The sequence below is a fragment of the Molossus molossus genome, unplaced genomic scaffold, assembly GCF_014108415.1.
Source record: "Molossus molossus isolate mMolMol1 unplaced genomic scaffold, mMolMol1.p scaffold_m16_p_4, whole genome shotgun sequence".
Taxonomy (NCBI): domain Eukaryota; kingdom Metazoa; phylum Chordata; class Mammalia; order Chiroptera; family Molossidae; genus Molossus; species Molossus molossus.
In genome coordinates, this window is record NW_023425377.1 from 109804771 (window position 1) to 109823594 (window position 18824).

Below are 18824 nucleotides of genomic sequence, written 5' to 3' on the forward strand. Positions count from 1 at the left end.
TGATACTATTGTTTTATAACACTTGGTTAAAATGTGAATATTTACATCATGTTTCTATTAAAATATACCCAAATTAATATCATTTCACTCTAAGAACTAGCAAACTGTAAAATGCAATCACCTGCTAGGCTCAAAAACTCATTTATGTGTTATCTATGGCTGCTTTCTATTAGAAGGCAGAACCAAATAGTTGCCATAGAAACCATATGGCCCTCGCCCTGGCCAGTTTGGCTCAACGGTTGGAGCGTCGGCCTGCGGACCAGAAAGTCCCAGGTTCGGTTCCCGCTAGGGGCATGTACCAAAAAAAAAAAGAAAGAAACCATATGGCCCTCAAGCCTAAAATATTTTTTGTGTGGCCCTTTAAGTCAACTTTGCTGACTTCCGCTCCAGACCAGAGATGGGAAGAAGAGAGTGGGTGACCCTTCGAGGTGGCATCAGCCACAGAAGAGGCCAATCTGGTTTACAGGCTACTCAGTCCTGGTTCTTTCACAGTTCCCAGCCTCCATCAAGCTACAGGCAGAGCTCAGAACAATATTTTTAAATGTAGCAACTAATTAAAACACTGCTTGTTAACCAAAAGAAAAAAATATATATTTTGCTCTATTTATGCTGTAATACCAACGACAACTTTGGTCATTGTAATATCAAAGAATCTTATGTTATCAAAAATCAAGATGAGCTATTCCAAAATATTTATTATATCTTACCACATTTATGCTCTTTGTTATAAGTACTCATAGTATAAACCAGCTCTCTAAAGTGAACAAATTAAATAACCAAATCTTAAGTCAAAGGGGGTTTTCGATGTGCTGTGAGTAATAAACCTCATAGTTTTGTATCTGGGGATATCTTCCACGAGAACAGGTTGAGTCCCACTAATTTAAATGATTTTTATCAGTTCAGCAATTTATGCTTGTTTGTTTTTCTGAGTTCCTGTAAGTTTCAGATCAAACAAAGCATAGCAGCAAATATGCTACAGATACTGCTTTTATAGTGCTAATTTAGATTGAATTCCTTTTTTTTTTTTTCCCCAGTATTTTCTATTCAGCTGAGTTTTATGCTTTTAACCTTCATCTTCTCAACACGGTAAGTGATTGGTAATTCTTGCTGTTGGTTTTCTCATTGAGGAATCACGCCCTTGACTTGACCTCTGGGCCGTCATGCTGTAGTTTTTCTCGCCTGCCTGAGCGTCCCACCTTGCCCCTGCCTCCCTCAGGTGGAGGCTTCAGGAAAGGGTCTGCCTGGGCCCTGGTGTCTGTGCACATGGTCTCCTGGCGCCAGCTGTCAGCCTACGACCGTGGAGCCCAGACCTTCCGCTCCGGTGTTTGTCCTGCGTTCCAACATGACTCATCCTCTCCCAGTTAGATGCCTTCCCCGGCTGTCTTAATAAGACCTCACACTTTGAACAATTCCACCTTGTTCAAAGTGGAATTAAGCTTTTCCCCCAACACTTTCTCTTTCCCTCTCATTTGTTTATTTACTGTTCATGGAACCACTGTCCACAGAGTTACTCAGACTGGAATCCTTCACGTCATTATGCTTGGAAAAGCTCTGATCCCACCTCTGGAATGTTTCTGTGCTTCCAAAGACTTGCCCAGTCCTGGCTGGCTGCCTCCTCTGGCCCTGCACTGTCGCAGTGGGTGACTTCCTGGCATCCACTTCTGGGCCTGCCTGTTTAATGCCTCCCGTACCGCTTCCTCCCAGTGCTGACAATGTGCTCATGCTCAGAGATCTTCAGTGGTTGTCCAGTGCCTGCAGAATGAAGTTCCCTTAGGGTGGCTAGGGCAAGGCCAGTCTCATGAACCACTACTAGCAATCATGCGGTCTAAGCTGTAGGTTGAGGTAAAATCTTTGCTGTCCGCTGAAAGCACCTCACGCATACGCGTCTTTCCTTTGCCAAGGCCATCTCATGTCAGTCTGCACATCCTCGTTCATCCTTCCTGGCCATAAAGGCTCGCCCCTGCTGCAGCATCCGCCACCACTGGTATGCACTCACCAGGAATCACCTAAGCCTCTGGTATGAGACGTTACCACGGCGAATGCTGGAAATAAGAGAGAATTCAGATCCTGCGTGAGTTTATAGGCTAGATATATGCATCGATAACTAAGTGTGCTCTTAGTGATACAGAAAGCCAACCTGTATTCCATTCAAAGAAGAAAGCACTCCCCAGGAGAGTGCCAGAGCAAGGCTTCATGGGAGAGCTGGGGTTTGACATGAGTAAACAGTGCATCTGTTTTTTGCATCTGTTTGCTAATTATTCAGCAAACAGATGCAAAGAGGGGGTAATAGCGGGAAAAGAAACAACAATGCAGATGTGGGCATGCACACACGCACACGCACACACACACACCACGATGTGCTGGGTCAATGAGTAGAGGACGATTAAAAATAGTAACAGTACCTGGAAAGGTGAGCTTGGGATGGATTGCTAGGCCCTTGAAGGCCGGGCGGTGGCAGTGAGTTGCCAGGGGCGGGGGGCCTGGGTGGTTTGTGAGGCTGCTGTGTCAGGGCAGTACAGGGCCCAGCCCCACACTGGGCAGCTGGCCCTAGGCCACTTGGTATAGCAGGAGCCTGAGTGCAAACCGTCAGTAAAAACTCAGTGAGTGGTGTAATCAGAAGCATTTTTACAAAGCCCGTGTTGTGATTTATGAGCCATTGAGTTTCAGAGAAAAGGTGACATTTGAGTAAGTCTGAGAGAGGGAGCTATTTTAAAGTTGTGGCTTTTTGTAGATGGCTTATTAGGTCACCTCAGAAAAGACTGGCCCTTCACTGGCTGTTTGCTGGCCCTTGTGGCAGAGTGAGGATCAGGCCATCCTCCTGTGCTGTTAGACTGAGTAGGATGCCATGCCCTGTGAGGGGGTCACTGAAAAATTCTAGAAAAGAACAGAAGAGCCACCACTGGGATTTCTGAAGGGGTTCCGGTGGTGTCACAACTGGTTGCATTAAAATGGAGACCTTTCAGCCTGAAGTAGACTGGACCTTCCTAAGGCCCCGTGGTTTTGAGACCCTTCTATTCTGCCTTCACTGAAGTTCTGTTGCATTTTGAACATGCTTGGCCCAATGTCAGACGTGCACGTTCTTTGATAAACAACAGACTGTGGAGTGGCTGTAATCATGCTCCTGAGTGATGGGTGTGTAACCCCTAACATCCCATTAAAACGTGGAGATTTTTCAATTGGACAAACTTCAGATGATTTTTGCTTTTGTTTTTCCTTTCATGCTGAGAGACTTTGTAGCACATGAGGATTTTATTGGAGGAATGAAAATTGCCAGGCACTGTGCTAGGAATTGTGCACATACTATTTCCCGTATGTCTGACAGCAAAGACTGATATTATGCATTTTTGTTGCTATTCTGCAGATGAGAACCCATGCTTAGAGCAGTTCAGTTTAGTAATTTACCCAAAATCAAACGGCAGATAGTACTCCTAGGACTGAAGTCAACTTCCGTGTGACGTCTCCAGAAGCACTGACCCATGCTTCTCCTACTGCACTGACTACGTTAGTTTCTTTTAAAATCCGTGATGTGTGCTTTGGTTAGGGGTTTGTAGAGAATGTTTAACTGGATTCCTCACGTTCATACAGGAACACAACAAACTAATCAGAGACGCCAACATTTGGAACTAGGACCCATTGGTTTATATGCTATTGAATGTAATTTTATTTTCCTACTTTTTGTTCCTTCCTACTTAAAATTGGTGAAATTGGCCTGTGGGTTTCTTCCTCTTTATCTTACCAATTCAGTCCATCTAAAACCAATCCAAATATCAAGACAAGAATCTCAGCATGAAGTCAGTCCTCTTTTACAGCCTGCCACTGACTCCAATGACAGAGAGTTAGCACAAACCAGGAGAGACCCGCCCAGGACATTCAACTTCCCTGCAGCTCTCTGCTCCCTGTTTAACCTTTGTCAGGTGACTGGCCTGACATGCGAACCTCTTCTGCTCTGAGTATTTAAGATACATTTGAGGGTTATTGTTGTGGTCTCATTTCTCTGTCTAGAATCGTATTCAGGTTATACATCTCAACCCTGGAGCTAAACGGACTTGAGTTTCAATCCTGTTAACAACTTCGTAACCTCTGTCAGTTTCCCCATGTATGAAATGGGGACAGTCATAGTACCGTCTCATAGGGTCTTTGGAGAATTAAATAATATGTACATAGAGCCCTCAGCATAATACCCAGCATATAGTAAGTGCTCAATGAATGTTAGCTACTGTAGAATATTTGTTATATCAAAATAGTTCATATTATTTTAAGAACTAGTTATGGAAGAGAGGGAATCAGCATTTCCAGTTTGTAACACATCCTTTTGGGTGTGTGTGTGTCACAGCTGCGAGGAAATGAGAGTTGATTCATTAAACCAAGTCAGCCATTCGTAGTGACCTACTGTAGAAAGTTGTGCTTTCTACAACTTTGGGAAGCTGTCAAAGTTAAGGAAAAAAAATGTTGAAAAAGCTTAGAAAAAGAAAGCAGTCATTGGGAACCTTTTAAAAATATATAAAAGACAGTTCAATAAGCAGATAACAGTAAGAGAAGCTGAAAATGTCACAAAATGTGACAAAAGAAAGCATCAACGAGGAAAAAGAAAGAAAACAAATATTCAAATATTTGTGTAGGTCTTTTAATCCTTATCAGGTGTCCCAGTGGACCGGCCCCATAGCCCTGGGAGAGAGGAGGGCGGGGAGGGGAGGGGAGAGAGGGGCCAGGACCTTGTTAAAGGCAAGTGTCTTACCATTGCAGAGATGGGGCAGCTAAGCCACAGAGCTCTAGGCAGCCTTTTTAGTGCCACTCAGCTGATGACAGAGGAGGTCGCCTCCTAAAATGAGTGAAGACAAAACACAGGTCCAGAGGTCAGCAAAGGGAAGCATTTCGCGGGGAAGTTCCCTCTGAACCAGCGGCGCACGTGGGCTCTCAGAGGAGTGTTCTGCTCGCATCCTGTGATCCCCCCCGCAAAACCTTCTGACACCTTCTCCTCTGCGGGTACTGCGCAGGAAAGCAAAATAGATGTTATGTGCAAACCCTGATGGAAAGCTTTGTGAGAGAATACAAAGATCATTTGGGGAGGAAAGGAAATAAACATCTCAAGGGAAGCCCACACGATCAAAAGAATTATAAAAGCAGGATAAAAAGAAAATCAATATTAAAAAGAGATAAGGTAGAATTAGAAAATAAATGGTAATGTGATTCCTTTCAAAACTGTGAGCAGGCACAATAGAGATGCTAATCACTGGAAATAATTATAGTCATTACTATGTAAATACAGCGCACAGCGCTCTTTCCCCGGGGTCTTGTCAGGCCTTTCTGCCATCAAGCCGGCCCTCCACCCTCCAGCGTATGGCCTGGGGAAGGTTACCTAACAGGATAGCCACTCTCGTCCACTCACTTCTGTGGTGGGTTTTGCTTTTGGTGTTTTGTTTTAAATAATTTCCTTCTCAGAGGCAAACTCCTCTCCAAGATTTGGGGCAACCTACTTACTAGCTGTGGGACTTGAAGGAAGTTGTTTAACCTTCTTTGTGCTTCGAGTCCCCTGTAGAGAAAGCAGGGCGGTAATACAACCCACCGGTGAGACTGTTCAGGCTGAAGGCCGTGCCAAGTGCTGGGAAGGCGGCAGTGCCCCCGCACCGGCTGCATCAGGATGGAGGGCTGGGTGGGCCGTTGCTCTGGTCGGTTTCCCCAGGATCCGGTTTCCCCATGGTGTGACGTGGCCTGTTGCTTTATAAACAGAGTGTAGGTCCACCCTATTTAAGGGGAATATTGTTTTTAGCCTTAAACATTCTTCTTTATTTACTGATCCTCCCTCCCGACTGACGACTGTCGCTAGAACTTTAGGGCCGTGTCAGCTGTGAGCTGGGCGACCAGGCAGCAGCCTCCTGGCGAGGGCCGGCTTCCATCTCCTTCCCGGAAACAGGGCAGGGACGCGTCTCCGCAGACGTCCTCTTTGGCCACGCTGTCCCTGTGCTGCTCCACCCAGTGGCAGCCAGCACCAGCTCAAACCAGGGCCTTCTTGGCCAGAGACCTGTCACCCTGGAAAGGTGCTATGAGCTGGAAAGGAACAGACACGAAGCAGATCGAGGTTCCCCAAGGAGAGTGTACTGCCACACTCTCGGGAAGAAAACCCAGCTACGTGAACCCAGAGGCAGCAACCGCTGGTGATGAACCAGGGCAGCACGGGACAGAAGGACGGCCTCCGGGGGGCTGCGAGCACCCAGGCATTGCTGGGGACAGTCCAGAAGTAACATCTCTGACGTAAATCGCCTCCACTTTCCCATTCTCTCCCTGAAAGTTTTTTGCTCTTTTCACTCACCGAGTCTTCTCTGGCCCCCAGCTCACAGACTAAGGAATCAGCCCTTCGGAGGCTGACCCCTCAGTCTGGCCCTCCAGGGTGTCTGTGAGCACCTGCTTCATCCCTGGCTTCCATCCGTCTAGAGAGTCACGTTCAGGTCTCCCATGACCCTCTTCTCTTCACTACACTTCTTGACAACACCCGTCTCTCTCAGGACTGCCAACTCAGGACACCTGAGCATCCGCCTCTAGGCCTCCTCCCCAGACTGCACTGGGCCCTCGCTTCCCTAGTTCCAGTAACGCCCTGAGGCTTTTCTCAGTCCTGTGTGTTCAAAGCTTTTAATTTCTCTTTAATCCCTCCTCTTTGACAAAGCAACAGTAACAGTAAAATAACCAGCTTGTATTAAACACTGGCAGCATGCCAGACTCTAAACACACTTCGGCATTTATCATGACAACAACCCTCGGAGGCATAAGCAGAAGGCTAGTCGGTTTAAATTCTGGTGCATTTTCCCCAAAAGCTTGTGTTCTTAAGCTGTTGGGCGGGAGCACTTATTTCACACAGGTCAGCACTTGACAGATTGTTTTAATTCTGTCTTCATGTCTCACCACCATCTCCTGCCCTCACCTGCTTCCTGAGCTACTCACCGGCTTCAGCCTCGCACCATGCAGCGTGATCCCCCCTCTCTGACCTGCACCATGCGGCGTGACCCCCTCTCTGACCTGCGCCATGCAGTGTGATCCCCCCTCTCTGACCTGCGCCACGCGGCGTGACCCCCTCTGACCTGCGCCACGCGGCGTGACCCCCTCTCTGACCTGCGCCACGCGGCGTGATCCCCTCTCTGACCTGCGCCACGCGGCGTGACCCCCTCTCTGACCTGCGCCACGCGGCGTGACCCCCTCTCTGACCTGCGCCACGCGGCGTGACCCCCTCTCTGACCTGCGCCACGCGGCGTGACCCCCTCTCTGACCTGCGCCACGCGGCGTGACCCCCTCTCTGACCTGCGCCACGCGGCGTGACCCCCTCTCTGACCTGCGCCACGCGGCGTGACCCCCTCTCTGACCTGCGCCACGCGGCGTGACCCCCTCTCTGACCTGCGCCACGCGGCGTGACCCCCTCTCTGTCCTGCGCCACGAGGCGCGATCCCTCCTCTCTGTCCTGCACCACGAGGCGCGACCCCTCCTCTCTGACCTGCACCACGCGGCGTGACCCCCTCTCTGACCTGCACCACGCGGCGTGACCCCCTCTCTGATCTGCACCATGTGGCGTGACCCCCTCTCTGTCCTGCACCACGAGGCGTGATCCCTCCTCTCTGACCTGCACCACGAGGCGCGACCCCTCCTCTCTGACCTGCACCACGAGGCGCGACCCCCTCTCTGACCTGCACCACGCGGCGTGACCCCCTCTCTGACCTGCACCACGCGGCGTGACCCCCTCTCTGACCTGCGCCATGCAGCGTGATCCCCCCTCTCTGACCTGCGCCACGCGGCGTGATCCCCCCTCTGACCTGCACCACGCGGCATGACCCCCTCTCTGACCTGCAACGCGCGGCGTGATCCCCCCTCTCTGACCACCACGAGGCGTGACCCCTCCTCTCTGACCTGCACCGCGCGGCGTGACCCCTCCTGTCTGACCTGCACCGCGAGGCGCGACCCCTCCTCTCTGACCTGCACCACGAGGCGTGACCCCTCATCTCTGACCTCTGACCTGCACCACGAGGCGTGACCCTCCTCTCTGACCTCTGACCTGCACCACGAGGCGTGACCCTCCTCTCTGACCTCTGACCTGCACCACGAGGCGTGACCCTCTCTGACCTGCACCACGAGGCGTGACCCCCTCTCTGACCTCTGACCTGCACCACGAGGCGTGATCCCCTCTCTGACCTCTGACCTGCACCACGAGGCGTGACCCTCCTCTCTGACCTCTGACCTGCACCACGAGGCGTGACCCTCCTCTCTGACCTCTGACCTGCACCACGAGGCGTGACCCCCTCTCTGACCTCTGACCTGCACCACGAGGCGTGACCCCCTCTCTGACCTCTGACCTGCACCACGAGGCGTGACCCTCCTCTCTGACCTCTGACCTGCACCACGAGGCGTGACCCTCCTCTCTGACCTGAACCACAAGGCGTGACCCCTCCTCTCTGACCTGCACCACAAGGCGTGATCCCTCCTCTCTGACCTGCACCACAAAGCGTGACCCCTCCTCTCTGACCTCCTTGTTTCATCATGCAAGTCCACACCCTGTCACAGCCAGCGTCCCACACGCAGTCATCCTGGGGACTCTGCCCCTAGCCAGCTGCCCTGCACCCCATCCTTCAGTCTCACTGGTCCTTGCATGGAAAACGCATCTGCGCCTGTCTCGGCCTGTTCTCTAGAGGCTCATTCATTTGTTACTTCCTTCAAGAAGGTTCCCTGTGTTCTCCATCATCACCCACTCCCCTGCCAAGCCTGAAATAATCTTTTTCAGTGCCAAAACTCTCCCTCTCTCCCTCACCCCTCCCTCTTCCCTCTTTCTCTGTCATAGAGTATACATCTGTCTTCCTCTCCGCCATCGTTTACAGAACCTTACTTTCTCCTTTCACATGAGGCCTCCATGGTGAACAAAGGGACCCAGGAATACGTCGGCCATGTAGCACAATGTTTAAAACGTAAGAGTGGCATCACAATATAAACATGAGAACAAAATGAAGGAGCAGTAGGCTGTCTGACTCTACTCAAGGGGTAGATATCCACTGAGCATTCTCAGCCGAGGGGAGACACCAAACATGCAGCGTGGGAGGTTGTTAGGAAAGGAGCTGGAGGTGAGACTGCCTAGGAAGCATGAAGACTGCGAAGTTGCAGGGGCGAGAAGACAGGACCATTTCGTACTCTCTCAACTGTGCTGTGCACAGGGGTGGGGCGGAGGCGCAGGAGGGGGCCCTTCTCCCTCCAGTGAGTGTACAGCAGAGAGAACAGGATGTGGGCACTGATTCAGGGAAGATTTTTCCCCCAACGAGAGTTATATATGAGGCTGCTTTCTTTAGAGCCCCTTAAAAATGGGATAGATTGTTCTGTCTACAACTGTCTACCTGCAGTCGGGTTCTGACTCTTGTCTGAGTTCAGGGCGGGGAACAGAGACTCACTGTGTCTTCAAGCCCTGATTCTGCAGGAAGGACACGAGGATGATGATTACATTTCCAACCTTTGTCCTGGTTCTCTAAATCTTTGTAAGCTAAAATAGGAAACTGGAATATGGTACTCACCAGTACTGACCACCATAGCATTTGATGGCTTTTGACTAAGTGGGATTTTTTTTTTTTTTATGCTTAACATGCTACATGGCAATAGTAGACGTAGCAGTTGAGAGCATAGGCACAGGGGCCAGACCTGGCTGAAATCCTGGCTCTGCACCTCCTAGCTGGGAGCCCTGGGTAACACACACCTTCTCTGTGCCTCCGTTTTCTCGGCTGTGAGCAGGGATGTTGTCTCACTATGTTGCTGTTATTTTTCCAGGCAGAGCCCTTAGAGGAGTACTTGATACATGGTAGCTGCTGGAATATATTCTTTCAATGAAACATATGATGTTGAGTCTTTGTTCATACCATGTATTTCTCAGAAGGGTGTGTTTGCTGCCCGAAGAACATGTTGCTCGTTGAGTGAGCAGTTCTGGAAATGCGTTGACTCTTTCGTCGCATCACCGGGTTACTCTCAAGTGCCGGCCTGGCGACTTAGCCAGCAGAGTTCCTTGCTGCATGGGTTTTCTAAAGTTCTGCACCCCAGCTGATTGCATATGTGATCTTAGGAGACCTCCACCATACGTTTTTCTAAAACTGTCTCCCTTTCAGGGGTAAAGGACTCAGAAATGATTCTCTCAAAAGGAATCCAGACACTTCTGTACATTTGGGCATAGAATTGCTTGTGCCGCTGGGATGGGTTAAAGGATTTAACATGAAGGGAGGTACTGCGTTTGATGTGGGATATGTTAAATAGGCTTCCAACAAAATATTCGTAAAGCTCTTTTCTTTCTTTGCCCCTAGGAATAATTCGGGTTTCACACCAGCAGACACTGTGGCTATCATTTTCTGTTCTACACACAAATCCCTCACTTTGGGTAAGTGATTCTCAGACTCACAGACTAATTTAATTTTACCCTCAGATAGTTACATCTTATGAATGTGAAATTCAAGCAGTTCTTCTAATTAAATGGAACGGGGTATTGTTTGCTCTATTAAAGAACAATAGCAAAGCTCTGAAATGCCATCATATGATTGAACCAGTTTTGAAGGCCCTAGATGTAAAAATGTGGGATCTAGCTTAATTTGTAATGTTTTGATTCTCATAAAAGGTTTTCATTATAGCGTGTTAATGTTAAAAGCTGGAGGTGGGGGTGCACAATGGGCAAATACTTGGCTTTGGGAAGCTCTAGAGTTGCCCCTGGAAAATGTTAGCTTATTTTCTGGAAGCTTGGAACAAGGTGGAAATAATGTTGTTTCTCTAATTTGCTACTGACATTGGTTTGAAGTTCATTTCAGAATGCTATGTTACTTGTATAAAGAAACACAGTATCGTTATTATTAACTCAATCTCATTTGCACCTAAAGTGAGGTAAGTATTTAATGGACAAAAAATAGATCAGGAAGGAAAACGCTATTTCTACTTAGCTTTATCAAGTTTAGTGGCATTATCCCAATAATGTGTTTAGGCCCAGAATCCATGTTTTCAGTCATTAAAAGTCATTGAGTAATCAGAAACTTTATTGCAATACACATCATTCACAAACTCCTTAGGCTAGTAGGCACATGGTGGTAAAAACTCGTAATGAAAACTTCGCATTGGGCATGTGACTCACTGAAGAGAATGAAGAATCATGGCATAGCTGTAAGTCTGCTCATGTTGAAGTTCAGTCTGAAACTAGAAAACAAAGACATTTTGTAACGTTTTTACTAACCACACTCGTATTTGTCTGATAGCATCTGTTGTCGGTCTTGTCGAGTTTGGAAAGTGGTTTAGAAATTGGACACACTCTTTAAGGAGTTGTGATTTAGGGCTTCAGTTTTTTTTGTGTGTGTGTTGCAGTGTGTTTGGTAGGTGTTCTTTATAATCATCATCAAACTGAAGTTGAAAGAGCCCTGAAAGCCACATTCCAATCCTGGTTGTGTGACCCTGGACAAATCACTTAACCTCCCTGAACCTCAGCTTTCTCATCTGTAAAATGGGGCAGTATAATACTCACTTGGTGTAAAGTGATTGCAAAGATTAAAGATAAAATGTGTTAAGTATCTAGCACAGTGCTTACACATAACTGGCAGTCAGCCCATGTGAAAATGTGTGGAAATTGCTAAGGGTTAAGTAAGACAGCCCACTGAAAGAGCTGGGTGTGCCGCCCGCCCCCAGCAGGTACTCTTTAAGCAGTAGCTATTGTTATTAGTTCTTTAGCTATATTAGTTATGAATGTGTTGCCATTTCCAGGTTCCAGTCTCCTGTCTTGTAGATTTTCATGTAACAGGCGTGGTTTAATCGTTGACCTCAAAGAAATCATCTTACACCTTTGCCCCATGTGGTTATTGTGATGTGATGTCTGGATTTCCCAGTCTCCTAAAAAGTAAGGGGCTGTGACAAAGGTAGAGAGTCCAGAGTGGTGCCAGATGCCCCTGAGTCCCGACTGGGAATCCAGTGAGCTCGAGTCCGCAGAGCAGACGCTGAGCCGTGGCTGGCACGCACACTGAGCGTTTCTCCCGTGGGCTTTAAACCCCACCCACAGGGCGTTGCTTTTGTCAGGAAAACCAGAGTGGACCTTTTGGTTTGTCCATGATCTGTGCAGAAGCCGGCTGAGCTGAGCAAAGAGCTCTACCCAAGCACACTGCAGCTCAGTGTTCCGTCTTCTCTGTAAACACAACACCTGCTCACTCGTTCTTGATGTCTTGTCTTTTTTCTTAATCCCAAAGCCCTCCTCTCTGTTCATGCTGCTTACTGAAAGCTAAATTTCAGACAGATAGGTGCTCCAAACACCAGTCAGATGTAGCTGTTCTGTTAGAAGGGGTGGGGTACCTCAGATTGTGTTTGCTTTTGTAGTGTTCCCTCGTGAAACAGATCCTTAGATTCTCCAACACGATACTGGTATAGTTATCTAAGTAACCGTGAAGCGTTACTTCTGTAACACGGTGGACGTCATCTCTCTGGGAACTATAAAACCTCAGTCCTCATCCTGACTCTTCCTCTAAAACCTCCCCAGGCCTCAGTTTCCTTAGCTCTCAGATTAGGGACCTTAGGTCCCAGCGGGACTGTTTTATCATGCCTTGGTCGTGCCAGGCTCCCCCGCAGTCTCCCGGCAGCACGTACAAAGTCAGCCTCCTTGCTGCTTCCCTTGTCTAGGAGCACCCTCCTTTTCTCATACAGCAAGGGGTGTCCGGATCCTATTGCTAGAATGGCCTCGGTGAGCCCCATAAATCTACTGGGTCAGTCTTCACAAGATCCAGTGTGTGCTTCCCCTCCTGGTGGCCCTGGTGACATCACCGGCACAGAGGATGTGTCCCAACACTGACCCAATGCTGCTGCTAATCTGCATGGAAACGAAAGAGCTTCACACTAAGTGCTATCCGTGCGTGTTTCCGAAGGAAGGAGGAAATTTCAGATAATTTCACTTGGAGCTGCACTTTCCCTCACCTCTCTGACGCAGATGAAATACAACAGATTGTATCTACTGGGTATCGAGAAACACATCTAACCCTTCGGCAGTCACTGTCATAGTATTCTAGTGGTTACACACACACACACACACACCTCGAGTGGAATACTTAGGAAACCATTATTACATCTAGTATTTGTATTTAAGAATAAATCATCGTGAGCCAAGTGGTACCCATGTAACCACATAACCAAAGGTGAAAACTATCGCTTCAGCAGCATTCTGAATACTCTCTTGGACGTACACTCTCCATTTATTTTATTGTTCTTGCTTTCGCCCTGTCTCTGTCTCGTCCGGGTACTTGCACCTACACACATGCTGAATTTGATTCATTGCTTTTATTAGTGCATTTGCCATTGATTGATTAGTTCTTCGTATTAGTACTTTTTCTATTGATTGATTGCAGATGAAGTGACTATTTGACCTTTAATTATGAGGCTTCCTATTGAAAATGACATTGAGCTATGGCTTCACATAATCCATCTGGAAAGCCTGACATGATGCCGCTCCCCGGAGCTCGCTCGGGAAGAAAGAGGAGGCCTGCAGGAAGCGCAGAGCCTCGCGCTCCATCTAAAACCACACTGCGGGCGGGTCTGCTGGTGCCTGTAGTTGCAGCTCGAGGCTGGAGATAATTTTACATTTCCTCAGGACAGCATCCCTTGCTGGGGGTTGCCGTAAAGGCCACGGATTCTCCCAAAGTCAACTCTAGCTTGACACTGGTACCTGTACGGCGACAAGAAGCTGTTTCACGCAGCCGACTGCAGAGCAGCTTGTGCCCCAGCTAACAACGGCCCCTGCACTGGGGTCAATAGACCTCATCAGGAAAGAAATTCGATCCCAGATGCCCTGTGGAAGGAGTGTGTGATTTACCTTTTCTCTTGAGTATTCAAATCACTTTGCTTATCTAGAGTCCTGGCAGATGTAGAAAACTTTCTCATCATTTCTAGAAAGAGAATGTTTCATGGTGTTTGAGATCCTTAAGTGTATGTTCATATTCGTTTTCAGTGTTTTTAAATGGCAAAATGAAAGCATATACTCTGAAAACACGCCAACTGACTGTTAGCGATCAGCCAGGAGCTTCCTGCCTGTTTCTTATTTGCAGAAGCGTTCTCTGTGGGAAGAAGGCCGTGTAAGCTTTAAGTGCAGTGTCACGATCACCGTTTATTGAAAGTCCACTGTGTGTCTTACCACTTATGGACTCTTGTGTACCAAGGTGATTCACGCCGCTATCCCTCACGACATGTACGCTCCATCATCTGGGACCAGAAACTAAGCATTAAGCAAAAAGAATATAGCTTTTCCATAGACATCGGATTCTGGAAAGAGTAGAAGGAACACAGACCTGATTCTAGTCAGGATTGAGGTTCCAGTTGTCTCACCAACAGCTGGCCCTCCTCACTGAACTGCCGTTGGCCTCGGTTTCCCCAGCTGTGATATGAGCAGGTGGACATCACCTGCTGGCAATCCCTTCCAGCTTTCAGAGTCTGCTCGGCGGCTGGTGTTCTGCTCGGCGGGACTCTGCTCTGCGGGACAGCGGCGGCTCCCTGCTCTGTGCCGAAAGGAGCGGTTCTGTAGATAATGTTCCACTGTTACAGGAAAGGAAATAGGTCTTTTGCTTCTTCCTAAAAAGATTAGAAAATAGCATCACACTTTCTGAAGATTTTCATACGAGAAACAAAATCTGCAACGGTTCTTGTTTTCAGTTTTACTTGGAAGCTTTTCAAGAAGGCTAAACGATTACCCACAACTTGGGCTGAGAGGATCATTTAATAGAATCTAGGTTATTTTCTCAAGAGGAAATGGAATTGAAATACGAAAGTTCACTTTTCTGGGTTTTTTCCCCCCTAAAGCTTATCTGTGAGTCCACTTGACATATGAAGATTATTATCTTAATAAAACTACCCTTCATACAAGTGGGAAGTATTTTTTAAAAGCACTTAACCCATTAAGTCATGTTACCTGAACAAGGCAGGCTATTAGCAAGTCAGTAAGTATTATCCTGTTTTGCATACAAAGAAATGAACACATAGAAAAAAACAACAACAACTTATCCCAGATCGTGTAGAACTTCCAGAACTGCACTGGGTAACGGTACCAAAGCACCTGAAAGACCAAAAAGCACTGTACTGAGTCCAGGTATCGTAACTGTGCAGTCGCAGCATGGACTTGGATTGCTTTATCAGTTGTTTAAAAAAGTACTTCTGATTGCGTTGCTGGTTATTAGATGGTTTTAAACATAGATTTCCATGTGGCCCAGCCACAAACCAGCACTCATTCTTTACATTTTCTTTACTGACAAAAAATTGCGTTCCGTTTAAAGTTGTGTCCTGCTTAAAGTAGTCTTGATGAGCCATCCCTTGCCTCTGTGAGTCAACGCTGTCTGCACTCCATTCCTGCAAGCTAAGGGCCATGATTCCCTTTGGCAGTAAACTCCTAACGCCAAGTAGAAGTCCAGAGTAAAGACAGAAGGTACAAGCCGTGAATGTTTCTGCCCTGCAGTTTGCCCCTGGAGGTACAGCTCTGTAAGGAAGGGCGGTTCTGGGACTTCTGCTGTTGGCAGATTCTTAAAGATGCCCTGGAATCCAGCCGGTAGATTTCACACATGCTCAGAAGTGGGGAAGTGTCCGTCCTCTGGCGCTGTTTTCTGTTCACATGAAGAGAGAAATGTAAGTTCTCTAACAAAGTGATACACCTATGTCCTCAGGGTTTTGGACTGAATTCTTGACTCAGAATTTGGTGTCTGAAAAATCATTGCTAGTACATCTACATTTTGTAATAAAACTCCAGGAAGGCTCCAGATTCCAGGTAGCAAAAATGTAATTAAAGACAATAAAACCTCTATGGAGGACCCCGAGCTGACCCTCAAGTACCAATCATCTTAATAATATATTAGGAGAGCCCTGGCCGGTTTTGCTCAGTGGTTAGAGCATCAGCCTGCGGTCCAGAGAGACCCGGGTTTGGTTCCCACTAAGGGCACGTACCTCAGTTGCAGTTTGTCCCTGGTCCTGGTTGGGTCGTGCAGGAGGCAGCCACTTGATGTATCCCTTTCACGTCGATGTTTCTCGCTCGTTCACGTCGATGTTTCTCGCTCACTCTCTCTCCCTCCCACTCCATCTGAACAAAAAATGGAGCCCGGGCCGGTTTGGCTCAGCGGTTAGAGCGTCGGCCTGCGGTCCGGAGAGACCCGGGTTCAGTTCCCGCTAAGGGCGCGTACTTCGGTTGCAGTTTGTCCCCGGCCCTGGTTGGTCGTGCGGGTGGCAGCCACTCGATGTGTCCCTTCATGTCGATGTTTCTCTCTCTCTCTCCCTTCCTCTCTCTCCCTCCCACTCAATCTGTACAAAAAATGGAAAAATATCCTCGGGTGAGGATAAAAAAAAAAAAAATGGAAAAATGTCCTTGGGTGAGGATAAATATATATGTGTGTGTGTGTGTGTGTATATATATGTGTGTGTGTGTGTGTGTGTGTGTGTGTGTGTGTGTATATTAGGAGATGCTCACCTGGACGACCCACGTCCTGGTGCCCACACTTCTCCTCCTCCACATCTCCTGGGCCAGGGACTGTCCCATGTTTTTAAGCACAAGCTACAGTAAAAATAGATTGCACAGTGGAATTCATTACACACATGCATGTGTGTAAATGTTTCACAAAACAGCATCCACTCTTTATGTGACACATTCCGTATTGTATCCAAGTGCTAGATAAAACCCATTCAGTTGATTGTGCAACTCAGTAATGGGTCATAACCCAAGGTCTGAAAAATATTGCTTTATGCCTCACTTGGTGAGGTTGCATCCTCTTCCTCAAATAGTTACCAGGCAGGCTTTGGCCTCTGCTGTCCCTTTTTCACTGAACTAGAACCCAAATTCCTGATGCCATGAAGGAACCAAAGATAAATTAAGAGTGGAAATAATTCTTTATTTTCAGTAATACAAGACCATCTACATTTAGATTTTATTAATTCAGCTTCTATAACAGAGTTTTTGTGCCTTTTATTGATTTATTTTTAAAATTGTTTCTCCATTCATATTTTCAGTAGTAGTAATAATAACAGCTGACATTGATTGAGTACCGAATAGGCAGACACTATGCTAAGTGCTTATTAGATGAAGTAATTTACCTGAAACTACTTTTGTTATGATCCGACTAGTTAGTTTAGACTTCGGCGCCAGGGACCCACGGTTGCTCGAATGGAACATTCTCACTGAGGGTTCAGCCACTATTTTACCAGTGAGGAAATACCCTGAGCAGCTACAACAATGATTTGTTGTCTTTATCACTATCATCCCAACAGGTGACATTATTAATTAGCATAATGAATTCAGAAATAGGCTTTCATGGATGAAATTACTGATGTGTTACTTTGTACCATGATAAACGTGATGAGTGGACTCATTATGCATAGATGCCTGAGAACTTGAGAGACACTCACTTCCCAGTCGCTGAAAGAATCCAGCAAATTCCATAATCTGCTGGATGCTAGACTCCAGCCTGGCTTGTGCCTGAGGCTGGCGGTGAGGTCACTGCTTCCTGCCCCGGGGCAGCTGTGCCTGCGGGCGGGACCCCTCGCAGGGTGAGAGCACTGGAAGGCGGGGCTGGGGAGCTTGCAGGGTGGTTCTCCAAGTGTTTTTGTGTTTGATGCACACTGAGTCCAAACACCCCTGTGCTCAGCACGCAGCTCCTTCCCTTCCAGCCTGCTGGCAAGGTGGTGGGTGTAGGTGACCTGCCCCAACTGGGGTTCTTGGCCACATGCACTGTCTGCGGAGAGAACCTGAGCATCTGCATGACCGTCCTGGTGTAGGTCACTGCCGACAGCCCTCCACGGGCGCCAGCCGCAGCCCTCCACGGCCACGCCCACGGGCTTTACACAACAGGACAGCCAGAGAGCCTTTCAGCAAAATGGGTTCATCCAGAGCCTGCGGCCCTGGCGGACCACACACAAGTCCCCTGAAGCAAAGGACAGGAAGTTTTAGGAGAGGAAGAGGGAGTTGGAGGCTGTTAACAAAGAGTTCCTCCAGGTTGATGCAGCGGGAGAAGCTCCCCCTTCTGGCTGCCTGCTTTACTTTTATTAATGTTTTACACCCCACATGAGGAAAGTGGGGTTCTCCAGCGATAAGCAAGCTGTCCAGGGTCACGTGATCTCGAGTGGCTGAGCCAGAGGTCAGGCCAGGTCTGACCTCCCTCCTGCTGAGCTGCAGGGATTCAGCGCAGTCCCGTGGGGAGGGCGGCTCGGGTTCAGGCCGGGGCCTCCTGGCCGAAAAGGCGACACTAGGTGATCTCCAGGGCCCTTCCCGTTCTAACATCCAGTACTTGTCTGGCTGTGCGGCTGAAATATCATTCGGAGGGACTCCGTAAGGTCAGCCTTTTTCAAAGGGTAGCCCTCAAGATCCTAGCACATTGCTGCCTAAAAAAAGTCAGGTTCCTAGGCTTCATCTGAGGCCTAATTCAGAGTTTTTGAGACTAAGACCCAGGAGTCTGATTTTTGTGACAAGCCCAAAAAAAAGTATTACGCACACGGAAGTTTGAGGGCCACCGCGGGACGTGCGTCCGCAGCCACCGCCAAGTTGCAGAGGTGCTGGCCCGAGCCCAGGTTCCTGGGGAAGCGCTGGACCTAGCAGAGCATTCAGTCCGGTTTCGTGTAGGTGCTTTTTTTTTGACGGGGGAACCAGTTTGGGTCAACCTGGGTTGTTAGTTTTTTTGTTTTGTTTTGTTTACTTTAGCATGGCCACAGTGCACCCCACTTTTAGATACTTTTCATGTCATCATTAGCCAAAAGGAGGTCCTTAGGATATAGATGACCTCATGACATGCTACTGAGTACAGTAAAAAAGTTAAATAAACAGTAACATTTTAAAAAAACATGCAGGAGCCCTG

The 18824-nt window shown here is 48.0% G+C and overlaps 1 protein-coding gene across 2 annotated transcripts in view; it reads left to right on the forward strand.

The window, feature by feature from the left end:
• Nucleotides 1-18824, forward strand: part of SLC10A7 (solute carrier family 10 member 7) — a 219334-nt gene that overhangs the window by 181538 nt on the left and 18972 nt on the right. For both annotated transcript variants that reach the window (XM_036240392.1, XM_036240394.1), the window contains 2 exons: nucleotides 1035-1086; nucleotides 10305-10378. In XM_036240392.1, the coding sequence (XP_036096285.1) occupies nucleotides 1035-1086; nucleotides 10305-10378 (126 nt within the window). The remainder of the gene's footprint in view (nucleotides 1-1034; nucleotides 1087-10304; nucleotides 10379-18824) is intronic.